The sequence below is a fragment of the Scatophagus argus genome, chromosome 5 (assembly GCF_020382885.2).
Source record: "Scatophagus argus isolate fScaArg1 chromosome 5, fScaArg1.pri, whole genome shotgun sequence".
NCBI classification, from domain to species: domain Eukaryota; kingdom Metazoa; phylum Chordata; class Actinopteri; family Scatophagidae; genus Scatophagus; species Scatophagus argus.
The window spans coordinates 11,210,443-11,226,548 of NC_058497.1; the positions used below are offsets into that span (position 1 = coordinate 11,210,443).

Consider the following 16,106-nt stretch of genomic DNA (forward strand, 5'->3'; position numbering starts at 1 on the left):
TACACTGATTCACTCACAAGTAGACACTTTCAACTGCAAAGTTACATCAGTGAGTGATGGAGGTGTTATTGCAATGCCTCTCTGGTTTGAAGTCAAAACAGCGGGCTGTGTATGTAGCCTGTGAGCAGTGTTAGCTCATATTCTGGTGAACCTGCTCCTTCGATAAAGAAAATTGTGCTGTCTAGACAAACAATACACACATCATTTGGCCACATCCATTACCAAAAATGGAGGATAGGTATTCGTAATGTGAGTGTTAATTTACTGATGATATTGGCCCATTTGGATCCTTGCACAATATTTACGATTATATTGCCTTAAAGGCCTGTCTTGCTTCAGAAGGAACTGCTCACCATCTCAGCCAAGTGCTGAATTGCAGAGACAGAGTGCAAGCGTGTGGGCGTTTTGTTTATCTCTCTCTCTCCTGCTCTCTGTGTGTGTGTGTGTCTCTCTCTCTCTCTCTCTCTCTCTCTCTCTCTCTCTCTCTCTCTCTCTCTCTTTCTCTCTTTCTCTCTTTCTCTCTTTCCTTCCCTCCCCCTCTCTCCTTTCCTCTCTCTCTCACTCTCACACTCACTCACTCTTTGGCACTTCCGAAGGCGAGACCGGCAGCCTTCACCACATCCGACCCCGTAAAGATCCTTTTGAGTGATGACAAAATTCACAGCTGCTGCGGCTCTTGTCACACTTGGTACTTCCGCTAACCTAAAGTAACATGAGACGTGAGGTTGAGCTGGGCCACAGGTCTTGGACAAGCTCAGTGCCCAGTTTGAGAAATGGGCAACTTGTCTCAAGCAAATTGCAATGAAAATATTTGTACATTATGTAGTTAAATGAATAGATGATCAGTGTCAGTGATTAGGTGGATATTTTAACATCGGGTATTTTAACATTTAACATATTCATTTTTCACAAGCGCGTACACTACAGCCCAAATTTTTGTTTTTTACAACCAACATTAACTTGGGATTCAGTAACTGGGGAAATTTTTACTTGTGCCCTTGGGTAAGACAGAGATCTCATGACTTGAATAATTTGTAACTTCTCACCTGTCCTCCTGTTCAACAGGGTAAGGTTCACTTGGAAATGCGATCGAATGAAGTGATCACAGAGAACGGCTCTGTAGGTCAACACTTACTAGTTCGGTGAGTACAAGATTTCCTTAAGGCTGTGGAGCCTGTGGTAAAAGTACAAGCATAGAACAGTAAATATGTGGAAGGAAGGTACATATTCTAAGATGTTGAAGGGATTTATGGGTTCAGATGTGTTTGCTCAGCATCCAAGTGACAACCAAGTCTAATATGTGATAACCGCCTCTTTTTGCATGGCTAGTTATTGACTTCTCTCTTTGGCAAGCATTAGTAATCTTAAGGAACTATGCAGAGAAGGCATTCAAGCCCGTCGTGCTTCACTTCGCTCAGTCCCAGAATCCAAAATTCACTCCAAAGTCATTGTTCAGATCTATTTTGGCCACCCCCTTCCCATCAACAAGGTGTAAATTTTGCCATGTTTTATGTTGTTTTACTGTTTAGTCTGCTAAATTAGATATTAGCATGTTGCTAGGCTAATGTGGCTACTCACAGATTGGGGCATTGTTGCTGCTGTATGTAAAATTACATGTGGCTCCTGCTCCCTATTTTTTCCCAGGAGAATACACAATGATAATGTCAGGATATGAGGAGTTTAAACAAACATTCACAGGTAAATCTAATACCGTGTTGACTAACAAAGGCAGGGAGGCTTGTTAGCAGCACATTGCTAACACAGTGTTTTTGTCATATGTTCCCTATTTTGTTCTACAGACTCTTATTTGTAATGTGATTGAGATGTAGGATACAATAGTGTATTAGGGCGATAAAAATGCCTGAAGGAGCTAGATAGGGGCAATATTCCAAGAAGAAACTCAGAATTTCCAAGATTAAAGTGGTAAATATACCAGAAAAAAAACTCGACTATTCTCTGGCATTACAGTCCAAAAATTATGAGGAAAAAAACACTGAAAATAGCATGTTGGGAAAAGAACCAAATTGCTTCACTTTTAAAGACTGGGACAACTTCATCACAACACAGACGCCACTGCTTGCCTGCAGTAGATGACCTAATCGAATTATACTCTGCAATCACATCTGATGCTCTTGTGATGCACTGCAGGCATCGGATGTGAAATGCCACAGAACCAGCACTATTTTGGCAGAAGGTCACTATTTAGGCAAAATTTCTATAATTATACATTAATTTTCTGTGCATCTGTATTTACGGAACTTTATGAAATGTACCAACGCTACAGAACCAACAGTAGTTTGGGGAACTGTTGCTAGTGCTCACATTTTTCCATCGAGGCACATTCACGCACACAAGCATGAACACAAGCACAACAGCAAGACTTGTTCTGTCTTTGATGTTGTGTCGCTCTGACCTCTGCTCTGTCCTCTTAAAGCTGTGACAGGACATCATTATATTTACTTAAGCATTATAGAATTATTCAGAATAGCTGTATTTGGTCTTTACTGATGAGAGATTCATACACAAGATTTTTTTTGTTTATTTATATGTTTTTTGCTCTTCAGTATCATTACACTTTGAAATGGGCCATAAGGTATAAGTTTTGTCCTGTGTAAATAGCAATAGACAATGGTGTATATGGAGGGCTTAAACAGATGGGATAAAAAGACATGTTTGTTGATGGGTTTACAAGAAAAACACTTTAATGTTCTCTCATTGTGTTCATTCTATAAAAATACATATTAAATATATAAAGTTATTACCAACTAATTACATAGGAGGAGATTTCTGTTGAAAACAAAACTCTCATTAAGGGATTAGATTGAGCGCATTAAGTGCACATACAAGTATCGTGTGTGTATTTCAGACCTCATACTTTTTACACATGTTGTTTTGCATCCCCCATTCATACTTGGAGAGCAGGGTTATGAGGTGGAAGTGATGGCATCTGAGCAGGAAGCCTGCACTTCTCACACTGCAACCGCTGTGGTTTTCTGCTGCCGTCATTCACTCTGTAACATAGATTGTTTGCTTAAACAGTCACCTCATTGTCAGCTCTCACCATATATGCATATAAGATGAATGTTTCAGGTTATTTGTTTTTCTTCCTTCTACATCAGCCTGACCAGGCAAGGTATTCAAGTTCAAAGGTTTCAGGCTTATCTTATGCACACTTGTAGCTATCCTGTTTCGTTATGATTAGTCACTGGAGATGGTTAGAGCAGAGAGACTTGGGATTGATTTAAAGAGATGCAAAGGAGACTATAGGGAATAATGTCATGACACCCTAGAAGATGATACACAAACATCCTGACATATGCTCTGCTTGACTTCTCCCTCTGGCTTCACTTAGTGATGGGCTGAATTCATTCTTATTCTCAAGTGACACCAGCTTAGCAGCCACATCCTGTTTAGGGTGCCTGCAGTGTTTGTTGTCAGCTGAAACATCTGTGGAAAAAAAGCAGTGGTCCCTGTGTGACATGAGCCAAACATGAGGGCAAAGCACTACTTCTGAATGAATACTGTAGCAGAAGTTGATCAGTGCACAGTGTTGTTTTATATTATGAATAGTGTCTGGCAGGAATGTTATTTTTGAATGGAGATCTTGACTATTCATACCTAATTAAGCAAGCAGAGAAAATCATCTTGAAATGCAACCAACCTCATAGCATTGTCAGCCTTCTGTGCCCAGTGTCGCTTCTATGAATCATGGTCATGTGTGTTTTGTTTTGTTTTTTTCACAACAAAATACTACACAATGATACTTGAATCAATACTGCATCAAGATGGGAGATGAGATCCCAGTATTCAACTTCTTTTTAAGATTGATTATCTGTTTATTAAATGTAGATTAAGTTGTTTTTCAAACAGCTTTTCCCCAGGTACAATGATACCTCACACTAAACTCCAAAATTACAAAATTAAAAAATATTGAACTTTTGTTATTGTGGTTCATAAGTGGTCTGTTTTAAGTAAATCTCCTGGTGCTGTGGTAATGCGGTAATGTGGACCTTAGAGGGTTAACGATAATAGCACTTCCACTCAGGGATCTGTTGAACCAACAAGAAATTATTTACCATTTCTGCTCTCAAGACAGCATTGAAAGCTAATCCCTCCCATGGTCTGGGTCACTTTAAAGTCTGTCTCTTTATAATTGCTTGATGTATTTAAAGTTTTGTTCCAAGATCGTTAGCTTCACAGTAGCATTTACAAGGGTGAATTTCTGCTAACCTGTGTCTGTGAATGAAAAAATATTCCCGACTATTGTCTTAATTGATAATAAAAATCTTAACTAACACATTTTTTTTCATTAACACATTTTTGTTTTTGTTTTGTCCACGTTGTCTTCCTGAACAGTTATTTTATTAATAATGTCCCTCCTTGTGTCTTTGTGACCTCCTGCAGGATCATAGAGTGCCAAGGACTGCCTTTGATAAGTGGGCAGAACTGTGACCCCTATGCCACCGTGTCACTGGTTGGACCTGCCAGGTAACTTTGAATTTCACACATGTACTAAAGGAGCTAAGATTTCTTAATAACAAACACATAAAGTGATGTTCTTTTGATGTTGTATGCACAGGAGTGTTGTTTGTTCCTTTTGTACATTAATAATGCCACATAAATGGGCACTCCTACCACTTCCCTTAACAAAACACTATACAGTTTTTCCAAATTTAAAGTTAAAAGTTAAAATTAGAGGTATGAAGGTACATGTACATATTACAGTTTTATCAGACTTTGTGCTCACCATCTTCATGGCAAATATTATACTTCTTACTCCGCTAAGACAGCTGTCAGTTGGTTTTCAGTTTACAGTGAAAAACTATGCATCTCCTAATTTGGTGAGAAAATAGTCTGAGAAAATTCTCCTTTTTCATAAGCTAAATTAAATATTTAAAACAATTCTTTTGTTGTCTCAAATCTGAAAACAGGGATGTTTTTCTGAGCTCATGAAAAGTTAACTTTTTAGAGAGAAGTAGTTCTCACAGTTCTCAGTTTTAACACTAAGAGTGAGCCAGCGGAGGGCAGTTAATACCCTTGTGGTATTCATTTTGCACCAAACTTTAGATATTAATAAAGGAAACTGAGACTAAGGCAGTAATACAGCTTTTTGACCTAATCTCTAGAAGGCCGGTGAAAGCTCTAACAATTTTGTTTAGTTCATTAAAGAAAAGAACTGCTCTTTAATACAGGTTTTTATAAACAGCAGAATGTAAAAAATAAAACATTGCCATGGAAATGGATGTAATGTCTCCTCAGGTCTGACCAAAAGAAGACAAAGGTAAAGAAGAAAACCAGCAACCCTCACTTTGAAGAGACATTCTCCTTTGAGGTAAATGTGTATTGCAAATACACATTTTGCTGTCTGGCAACATTGCAGTTTTGATATGGTCTGTTGGTTACACTGCTGTGAGATTGCTTAAAAAAAGCCTTGACATGTTCATCTTCAGGTCACACGGTCCAGCAGTTACTCTAAAAAGTCACATTTTCAAGTAGAGGAGGAGGACATTGAAAAACTTGAGATCAAGTAAGTTGGTATTTTTCTCATGTTTGCTCTCTCTCTCTCTCTCTCTCTTTCCCCTCTTTAGTCTTGATATTATTTCTCGAGAACAAAAAAAGTGAATTTAGCCCTGGTGTGTTCTGACTACTGATAGAGAGCCTTGGTTAAGGATATGTGGGGCTTCGTCACAGTGGACACATAGCTCACTGGGTAAGACTAGACAGATTCAAAGGTAAACATGCATGGTTTTGAGTTTTGGATTTGAGTTGGTGTTATTGCACGGGTTTTGTATTGGCTTTTATGCACCAAGCAGGTAAGCACCACTGAGTAGTAACATTTATTTTTTTTCGTTTGGCCATATTGGAATTGGGTGTTTATGTGTTTTTACTGAAAAGACACAGCAGCAAAAATTGTTGATATATATATATATTCATAGATGAAATACTTGTTTCCGTGCCCATCCTTTTCCTTTGCAGAGTTGACCTGTGGAACAATGAGAATCTGGCTCAGGATGTGTTTCTTGGGGAGACGCGGGTCCCTGTCAAGATCCTAAGAAATGACCACATCCACAAAGCTTGGTAAGGACTAGACAGAAGAAAGTGTCTTGTACTTTACTGTTCAGTGTGAATGTAAACAAATACAAATGTATTATTTGGGTATAAACAGATAGCTGAGCTCACCCCGTACTGTAATGGTGGCACTTGAGGACCTCTGGTGATAAACATCCATTTAGAAAACAGAGAGAAAAGGTGTTCCTTCATTCTAGATCTTGAGTCATATCCAGTAGATCCAACGAGCTCTTGTTTCCACTGTTATTTTCCACCAGCATCATTGACCATTAAGCAAATTTTATTTTATTTAATTTAGGTTCCTTTTTTAAAATCAAATCTTATACTTTCAGTCTCTAAATCTGTAAACATGAGAAGTATACATGACAGTTGAACACAGAAAATAAAGCAGTCCAGATAATTTCTAAGAGTTACTAAGGTACTATCTTCTGGTGCTAACTTTCAGTATAAATAAGAATACCAAAGGCAAAGACTTTTTATGGACTGCCATGGCTGAAAATGAATAAGCTCATTGCAGATGTCCAGGATAGATAGAGGAAGACAAGACCAGCACAACATGCATACACCACGCTTGGCTCACGGTAACCAAAATTGTTAGACTTTTTTAGCATGATATGAACGTGAACAGGAAATAGGTCATGAATTGTATCAATAATAGTTTTAAAAAGGTCTCAACCCCGAGACAACTCGGGACATTGTTTTTCCATCACTGACAAAGTCTGATGTGTTTCTTGATAAATGTATTGCTCTGTTTGCAGTAAACAGAAACAACCCAGACACTATTTATACTTAGAAGGTGCAGCTTTGAAAAATATACTTTACAGTTTCTGGAAACTCACCTTGTAATTGAATCTAGATTTAATAGAAGTATGATGAGCCTAGATTCCTCAGCATTCAGAAGGTTTTCCAGTGCATGGGTGTTTCCTAGCTTATCTTCAGGTAGGTGATGCGGGATTATGCCAGATGGCAATCTGTTAGTACATGAGGGCTGTGAGTTGACTGCGTGGGTGGCTTTTTGCATGGTGGCAGTACCTCATGTCTTGTGTTTATGCTGGAAATCATCCACATTGTACTCATAAAAGCTGTTCAGCTTCATGAAATCGGCACAGGTGATCTTGTTCAGAAAAGCATCTTTGTGCCTGTGTGCCATGAATGTACCTGATCACGCAGCTCATGGTCAAGCCTACAGTATGTAGCTGCAGCTTTTGAAGCATTATAGTTTGAGTCTGCAGTTAATCATTTTGTGTTTAGCTCCACCTGTTGGCTTTTAGAGAGATGTGCATGCAGATATGAGCATTATTCTCTTTAATAAAGAACCTTTCATTTTAAGTAGAAGACAACCAGACCATCAAAATTGTTAAAGCTGCTGGGAAAATAAGAAGCTAATAGCAAAGTCAGCCATCTGGTTTATATAGTGAACACAGGTAGGGATGTGCTTTATTGACTGAGCTACTTACCTCTTGGTGACACTTCAGACAACGGTAGCTACAGTAAAACATGTTCTAGGGGTGTTAATGTATCCCTAATAGTTTACACACTAGACACTTACATATTTGAAGTTTTCATGCTTGAAGGAAACATGTTCATAGCTAATCTACTAAAGCTTTGTCGTGTTATTATTTTTTTCTAAATGCAGCATAGTGCCAGTTAGAAAACAAAGACTTGTTGTTTTGTTGTTTTTTGTTGTTGTTGTTGTTGTTTTTTAACAGCCTCATATTTTTTTTATTACAAACTTTTAATTAATTTATTTTTTTTTTTCCTATAATGTTTTGAGAGCTTTAATTCCATGTGGATATACATATCCATTTTTAATTTAGCTGTCCTTTTTTTTGAGCCTGTAATAATTGTTATCATTAGTTTCTGACGTGTTGAGCAGGTGGTGTCAGGTTTAAACATCCCACCCATCTGTATTTTCTTAAAGCAGTAGCAGTGATTATTTGGCCCATGTAAAACTTTAGGTAAGCTGTGTTAAGCTATTTTAATATCAGACTCCATTTCATCAGAGATTGGTTATCATGACATTGAAGTCATGAGTATTCATGAGTATGAATACTCATGAGTAAAGAGTATTTTCCTCCCTCACAACTTAGTAACATGATTTCTGTGTTCTTGCACTCTCACAGGTATCTCCTCCAGCCAAAAGGGAACGGCAGCAAGTCCAAGTCTGATGATTTGGGATCCTTGCGTTTGAAGCTGACCTACATAGAAGACACGGTGCTGCCATCTGCCTGCTACACACCACTCTGCAACCTGCTGCTCAAATCCCCAGATGTGAAGGTAAGACAGTGGCTCTGTAAGATGGAGGGAAAACCTTTAAAAGCATATACACAAATGTACATTTTTTTCCTCTCTCTCTCTCTCTGAATCCTTCAGCCCATCTCAGCGTCGGCAGCACACATCTTGGGGGACATCTACAGAGAGCGATACGAGGCCGTGCTGCCCATGGTTCGATTGCTGCTCCACCACAATCGCTTTGTGCCTTTTGTCTCTGCTGTGGCAGCACTAGAGCTGGACAACACTCAGTGAGTACTCGTACATGAATACCTGCAGGACAACACAGTACAGGTACACAGTGACATGTAGATACGTGTAGATGTGCACACATGATAAATTTCATGGCCCACACTGTTAGTTCTCTTAGCCTTAAAGTCAGGTTCCTTTTTTTTGACAATGTGGGGTGTTATTTTGGTGCCATCATTCCCTCTGGCTATGACGGTGCAACCAAAGTTATATTTGAAACGGGAAGCAGCTGTGAAACATAATCGACATCTAAGCAGGGAATTTAGATCATTTTTATGTCACCTTCAATTTCACTTGGTTAATTTGTAAAGCCACCTAACAGTCTCACAGCACTCTCTGATTCTAAAACCAGGATGGAGCAGGATTATGGCTGTAACTACAAAAACAAGACCTAGGTCATAGAGACACATATTTTTCCTTTCCTACCGTACTAGACTGTTAAATCTTTCTTAATGAACGGCAGTGTTTTGTTTTTTGTTTTTTTGGTCTCTCTAAAACTTTAATGAAAATAACTATGGTATGAAATTCTGTTGAGAAAAATGTTGCCAAATGCGGATACAATGACTCACTGATGTTGGTGGAACATTTCTGTGTGCATACAGGGAGGCTAACACTATATTCCGTGGCAACTCACTTGCAACACGCTGCATTGATGACATGATGAAGATTGTGGGAAAGAATTACCTGGTGGTTACCCTGAAGCCTGTAATCGATGAGGTATGAGTAACAAGGACACACACACACAAACAAACACACACATTCAGTATAGATGCCAGGATGGGTGTGAGTCACTGAGGTCAGTATGGAAAACTCCACTTCAACAGTTGCCTTTCCACTACAAACAAGCAGATGTGCAGATATAATTGGTCAGTGTGGAGTTGTTACAGGGCACTGCGTTGACTTGAAATAATTTTTTTCCACAAATATCTTCTAAATGGCTTGCACTGATGGAAATAAATTAATTTGTGGTTTTTTTATTCAGGTCTATTTGCATCTGCAATATGTGCCATATTGTGTTCCATCTGTGACTTAGTATTGCTGTTTATTACTAATAGTAATTTGAGTTCCTTGACATGACTGTAAAATGCAAATATTGTGAATGTCTGCAGTACATCTTCTCCTGTTGTTGTCTGTCTAATTTCAAAGAAATAAGAATAAATCAGCAATTCCAGTCAATACAAAATTGTTCATTTCTCATGAAGACATCGATCTGACCTGAATATTTTTTTTTGTTTGTTTGTTTGTTTTTTTCCCTAATGTTTCATAGATCTGTGAATCCAACAAAACATGTGAGATAGACCCCATTAAACTAAAGGAAGGAGACAACGTAGAGATCAACAAGGTAATTGCACCTGTCTCTTATAAACCTGTCCACGGACGAGCAGAACTTCCTGTGAAATCCCTCTCCATTTGGTTAAGCTATCCTGCTCTGCTAGAATAGATAAGTGTGGTTGCACTTGCTTTCAGAATATTTGTTTTCCTCTGTTTATCACACGTGTGTTAAGTTTCATGTCTGTTACCTCTGTAGGAAAACTTGCAGGGTTATGTCCAGAAAGTCTTTTCCTCCATCACCCAGTCCAGTTCCAGCTGTCCCCCACTTATGTGTGATGTCTTCAGGTCTCTGAGACACTTGGCCTGCAGACGCTTCCCAGGTACATGCCAGAGTCTGTATAAGATCAGTAATCTATACCTGAAGTATGCTTTAACATTTTAATTAGTTGAGCTTTTAAAATGTGTTAATACATGCAAGAAACATGTAGAATAAAGCGATGACAGTTAAATGTCATCCCCGGTTGTTCTTCCATATGCCATGTACAGCTTTCTTATTGATTTCAATGATTATTTTGAAAAGGCAGACTCATCAGTTGTTAGCATGTTTTTTCTCTCCACAGGTGACCCGCATGTTCAGTACTCAGCCGTTAGCAGTTTTGTGTTCCTGCGGTTCTTCGCTGTCGCTGTTCTTTCACCACAATCCTTCCAACTTCGTTCCCACCATCCTGTAAGTGCATGGCTCTGACACCACACTGACCGTTTAATAAATACACTGGAGTGTGAATTCACATGTGGTCTATACGGTATTTTGTTGTCATTGTACATTTTCTTTAATTCTAGGATCCTGAGATTTCGCGCACACTCACACTCATCTCGAAAACAATCCAGACTCTGGGCAGCTGGGGTAGTTTGTCAAAAAAACTGGTAAGATTAACAGTAATGATGAGAGATTCTCTTAAGCCAGTTTAAACAAAGTGAGAGGAAGCGTAAATGGGTGCATCACTGATTCTGCAGAATTATGAATCATTGATAAATGCATTTGTGAGACAAATAAAACCATAATCCAGGCTGAATGAAGGATAAGGTTTTACATTTAGGGGTAATGTTGAATGATGTTTTTCAATTAATGATTTTGATTTTGTATCAAGCATTATCTTATGCTGTATTTTAATATGGCCTTTTTTTCTCATTTGTAGTCTAGTTTCAAAGAAACCTATATGTATGACTTCTACAAATCATTCCAGGAAGACAAATGTATCGAGAAAGTTAAAAAGGTATTTTTTCTGATATGCTCAAATATCCATAAAAAAGTAAAGTGTAATTGCAATCTATTTATTTATCATTTCAAATGGTTGGTGCTGATATCATCATTATTTCTGTTTTCTAGTTTCTTGATGAGATCTCCTCTAATGTCAGCAAGGAGTCCAGTGGGCTACATGATGCAGTGGTTCTCAAGGAGGGGTGAGTGTTCCTTATGAGCCTGAGGAGGAAGAACTGATGGCTGCTTGTTTTTTGTTTTGTTTTTTAACCACTCATTCATATAAATATATATCCGCCACTTTAATATCTAATTCTTACAATGCACAGTGAAAAACAGTGATTTTGCTACCAGTACTAATATTAAATGAGAATAGTGAGGGAGGGGAGGGTCAAGCTCCCAATCTGCTCCATTTCCCAGAGTAAAATTTAGAATTGGACTTATGACATGGATTGTCGGATATAAAATGTACATACAATTGTAATAATTTTCTTAATATTTACATAAGATTTATTTCAGTCTAATGCCTTGTTCAGCGTTTTTATCTCAGTTCAGAATCATGTAATTTTGAAAACAAAAAGAAAAGAATTAAAGTGTGCTGATCTTTTGTCGTTTGATTTTTAAACCTCAATCTTGGATGTGTCCTTTTACAGGGAGGTACAGAAACGTGCCCAGGGGAAAAAACGTCTCGGCAAGAAAAACTTTAAGAAGAGATGGCTCAGAGTGACCAACAGGGAGCTCTCCTACCATAAACATAAAGGTGAGACCAGTTTCTGTTTTCTCTCACTCCAAGGATGCTCTGTTTTCTGTCACAGTTATTATTATAACCATCAGATGGCGCCAAACTAAAGACTTCTGATCCTACACATAGTGGAGGTGACCATTTATTGGTTTGTTTTATTTACCAAAAGTTGAGATGTTAATGAGTGGTACATAACTATTTATTGAATTCGCAAAGTGACCGTCTGGATAGTTAATACTTGTAATTAAAAAGCACAGCATGACACTCCCCACCTGTGCATTTTGCTTACATTTGTGTTTAACTTGCCTCAACTGATTGATGATTATCACAATTTTTGGTTTATAAAGTTGTTAGAATATTCTCAGGAAACTCGAGGAGAGGGCCAAAAGTGTTATGCCATGGCACGGTTTATTAGACAGGGAGAATGTGGTTATTAGTTAGAGTCTTCCTCTGTCTGTCACGTGTGGCAGAAAGATGAATCAGGCTAAACTTTTGTCATTATTTGACTTTTGACAACAGACACTAACAAACTCCAGAATATATCAAGACTCCATGAAAGATAACTGGAATCAAAAGCAATCTAGATTTGACAGTTTGTCACTATGTGGATATTTGAGTTGTGTGTCATCTCATATTGACTTCTCTGTCAGCACTGGGTCCATTTTGTCTTGGCAAAATTTGAAATCAAGAGTAGAAACTGTATTTCAACTTGCCTGTCGATCTTTTGAATCCATTTTGTCTGTGAGAATTCAACAAATTTGATAGTTTGTAGCACTCTGCTAGCCTAAACATCGATTATGGGAGGCTACCTGCAAATGTTGTTTTCAATAAAACAAAACAGCAATTACTTCCAGGAATGAGAGACTGTCAGAAATTGAAATTGCCAAAAAAAAATACATCTTGAGCTCTGTCATTTATACTGTTAAATTTTAAAATAGCATAAAAATGCTAACATGGAGAATCTACAGTGCTTTATGTGACTTAGACCTCTTCTTATATTTTCTAATTTTACAAAGATGACAGATGACTGTGTATTTTTCTTGATAAACACAATTACATATGCTTTTCAGGGAAAGAGGCCCTTTGCATCATCAGTGTCAAAAATATCCAGGCAGTGGAGAAACTGGATGAAGGTGCCTTTAACCGCAAAAATGTAAGCCGTTTCCCCTCGGACATCAAGTCATCACTTCTGAAGTATGGCCCCTTTGTAATGAAAACTTCAGCCTCCGAGCTAGTTCCCTGAGTTGACACACACAAATGGTGAAACATTTGTATTGAAGGTCTCATGAGCATTTGTTGACCCTTTGCTAAATCATTGTTAATGGTTTGGATGACAGTTTGGAAGTTGTGTCTCATTCCTCTGTACCCGGAAAACCTTGAGTAGTTGCAGCTGGAAGCACTGTAATGAAGAAGTATTTAAAATAACATGTTTTAACAAAATCTGTCAACTTTTATTGTGAAACACAGTGAGTCCCAAGTTGTCACAGGTGGAACGTTAATTGAATCACATATCTTAGGGCCGCACTCATTGTATGCTTAGACACACCTTTTTGTTGTATTTTACAAAAGAACTGTAGAACTGTAGGCCTGAAAGAGCGGCAACACTGTTGTGGGTTGGCTCTTGAACTGCTCTGTTTCTCTTGCCAGATGTTTCAGGTGGTCCACTCTGAGAAGCTCCTATATGTGCAAGCGGGAAACTGTGTAGAGGCCAGTGAGTGGTTGGAGGTCCTGGGCCAGGTCAGTCGGTGCAATGAAGGACGTCTGGCCACCTTCCATCCATCCAATTACACCAGTGGAGCCTGGCAGTGCTGCAGAAGCCAGAGTAACAATGCACCCGGGTGTAAGCCCTGCACAACGTGAGTCTTTTCCAACATCATCGTCACTGCCGCCAGCAAATGGAATAACTTTAGTAATGTTTGGTTTTTTTGTTTGTTTTTTTTTGGTGGGTCATGGGTTGTAGATCACTATAAACTCGTAATAAAATTGCTCACTGCTGTTTTAGCAACTCTAGCTAGCGGTAAATTTGACTAACCGTGTAGGTGCTTACTGTGAGTCATGAAACTAGACATGATGGGTAGATAGAGATAAAAACTTCCTTCATTGGATCACAGTCGGTTGTTTTATAGCTACTGCAAAACATTGTTGCCATAAACCTAGCAATTTTTTTATTTGTGGATAAGCACAACATGCTTAAAATAGCATAACCATAATAATGTGCCCAGGAAGATTAGTAGGAACTAAAACCAAACCTTTGATAGTTGTGTGATTGCAGTTATGTACTTAAGCATAACATACAAAATGCTAAGCACTTCCTCATTACTGTAGCGACCGGTGTTTGGGCTTTCTGGGTTTTTATTTCAATTTGCTTTGTTACTTCTGCTTGTTCTCTTACTAGCATTCCCTCAAACAATATGCAGTTTTGCAGCAGTGAATTATAAAAACTACTCATGTGCAAAAAAAATGTCCTAGGCAGAACTATAAACAAATTCTGTACAAATGTGCTATGGTTGTGGATAGAAAGCCATATTTCTACTGTATATTCTGTCCAGTCACAGGTCACATAACTTCAGTGTGACAACAGGTTGAGCACGGGTCACTTGTACTGTCTTTGTTTTTCCTTCTTGTGCATTTGTTGTTAATTGTCTTATACATTTCATTTTAAACAAATGAAGTATTTACTTCTATGTCTTCTCTCTGCTGTCCACACCTTCATGAGATCTTCTTACACTGTTCATTCTCATGTGCTACAGCACCATGCTGGCCAACCTGCAGCTGGACATTGACTGTGACCGGGAGACAGAGAGAATTTTCTCCCTCCTCTCCTCGAACGACACCAAGCTCCAGAACATGGAGGGTACGTGTTTGTTCTATAAACTAATGAGTCTGTTTATTTGAGCTGGCAGGATTTGATAATTAGACTCGTTGACAGATGTCACAAAAACTTCCCTGGATTCTTGGAGCATTACATCAGAGGAGATCATGACCTGTGATTTATGTATGCACTTACCACGACGGTGGTGTTATGTTTTCCATTGTTTTGGCTCTTCTGCAACATGATGGATTAGTAATTAAAGCGATGGCTGTGAGGTGCTGATTTTCAGTTTGAAGCTTGTTTGAGGATGTTCACATCCATGTTGGATCAGCCAAGTCAATTGTATTTATATAGACCAGTAACACAAATTTGCTTCAAGGGAGTTTTCAATATGTGCACAGCATACGACACCCTCTATCATTAGACCTTTGATTTAGTGAAAGAAAAACTTTCAAGAGGGAGAAAAAATGCAAGAAAACTCAAAGAGCCACACAGAACGGATCCCTCTCCCAGGACGGAAAGGCTTGCCATAGATCTTGTGTGTACAGAGCAGATCAGTATGGACTATCGGGTAACCAGTGTTGGATTACTAGGCCTTTGTATATATGGTCCCTTAATTTTGAAGCAATGCAGCTGCAAACAGTGGAATATTCCTAACCTCAGCCTTACTCGTTCTAACATTCTATCACTGAACTTGGTTTGCTTAGATGCCCTTTGGCTGTTCACAGCAGCTATTCTTCCTGGTGTCCTTGAAGACCAGATTTGAGGATAAAAAGATCACCAAAGTAATCAAAATGTGAACATGGCTACTTTACAGATCCAGCTAATGTGACATGCATGTGGAACTTCTAAATGTATAATCTCGACTCCCAAAATGTTGATGTTTTAGAATCGAGGTTGTATCTGCAATGAATTATCTGCAAGTAAATTATTTCACTTGTTATTTCACAATGTCCCCATTTGCAATTGGAGCGTAGGAAGGGCTCATACAACAGAGCCCCCAAGAGCCAACATCACGTTAAAATGTCACTATTCTAATACTGAAAGGGTCTGCACACTCCGTCTGAAATGCTTGTCAGACTGCTGAACAGCTTCAAGTAGCAAACGAGCACATTTCTTAAAGTCTTCCCAGACAGATGCTTTTGATTTCTTGTGAGGCAACGCGTCCCAGTCCCACTATAATGTGCGTGGTATAATGGCTTACTTATTGTCTTTAGATGCATGTGCCAGCATGGCAGTGTACCAAGGCCCTCAACGGGAGCAGGAGGAGCACTCCAAGTTCACCATTCAGGAACCCAAAGAGACGTTTCAGACACTCAAACAGCTCCGTAACATCATGGAGGAACTTCAGAAGCAGCACAACATCAGGAGTGACACCATGGCGCAGTACGGGAGCCTGTAAGTCTGGATTGCTGTTACTATGTGTTGCTTTT

General features: G+C 38.8%; 1 protein-coding gene across 1 annotated transcript in view; it reads left to right on the forward strand.

Moving 5' to 3' along the window:
• The window catches only part of rasa2 (RAS p21 protein activator 2), a 28,850-nt gene that overhangs the window by 8,381 nt on the left and 4,363 nt on the right, over positions 1 to 16,106 (forward strand). The window contains exons 5-23 of the mRNA XM_046388723.1: positions 1,066 to 1,142; positions 4,405 to 4,488; positions 5,260 to 5,332; positions 5,451 to 5,527; positions 5,977 to 6,078; positions 8,193 to 8,346; positions 8,443 to 8,591; positions 9,192 to 9,306; positions 9,857 to 9,931; positions 10,118 to 10,241; positions 10,482 to 10,588; positions 10,702 to 10,785; positions 11,058 to 11,135; positions 11,249 to 11,322; positions 11,773 to 11,879; positions 12,932 to 13,014; positions 13,509 to 13,717; positions 14,612 to 14,715; positions 15,891 to 16,071. Coding sequence (XP_046244679.1) covers positions 1,066 to 1,142; positions 4,405 to 4,488; positions 5,260 to 5,332; positions 5,451 to 5,527; positions 5,977 to 6,078; positions 8,193 to 8,346; positions 8,443 to 8,591; positions 9,192 to 9,306; positions 9,857 to 9,931; positions 10,118 to 10,241; positions 10,482 to 10,588; positions 10,702 to 10,785; positions 11,058 to 11,135; positions 11,249 to 11,322; positions 11,773 to 11,879; positions 12,932 to 13,014; positions 13,509 to 13,717; positions 14,612 to 14,715; positions 15,891 to 16,071 — 2,057 coding nt within the window. The remainder of the gene's footprint in view (positions 1 to 1,065; positions 1,143 to 4,404; positions 4,489 to 5,259; positions 5,333 to 5,450; positions 5,528 to 5,976; positions 6,079 to 8,192; positions 8,347 to 8,442; positions 8,592 to 9,191; positions 9,307 to 9,856; positions 9,932 to 10,117; positions 10,242 to 10,481; positions 10,589 to 10,701; positions 10,786 to 11,057; positions 11,136 to 11,248; positions 11,323 to 11,772; positions 11,880 to 12,931; positions 13,015 to 13,508; positions 13,718 to 14,611; positions 14,716 to 15,890; positions 16,072 to 16,106) is intronic.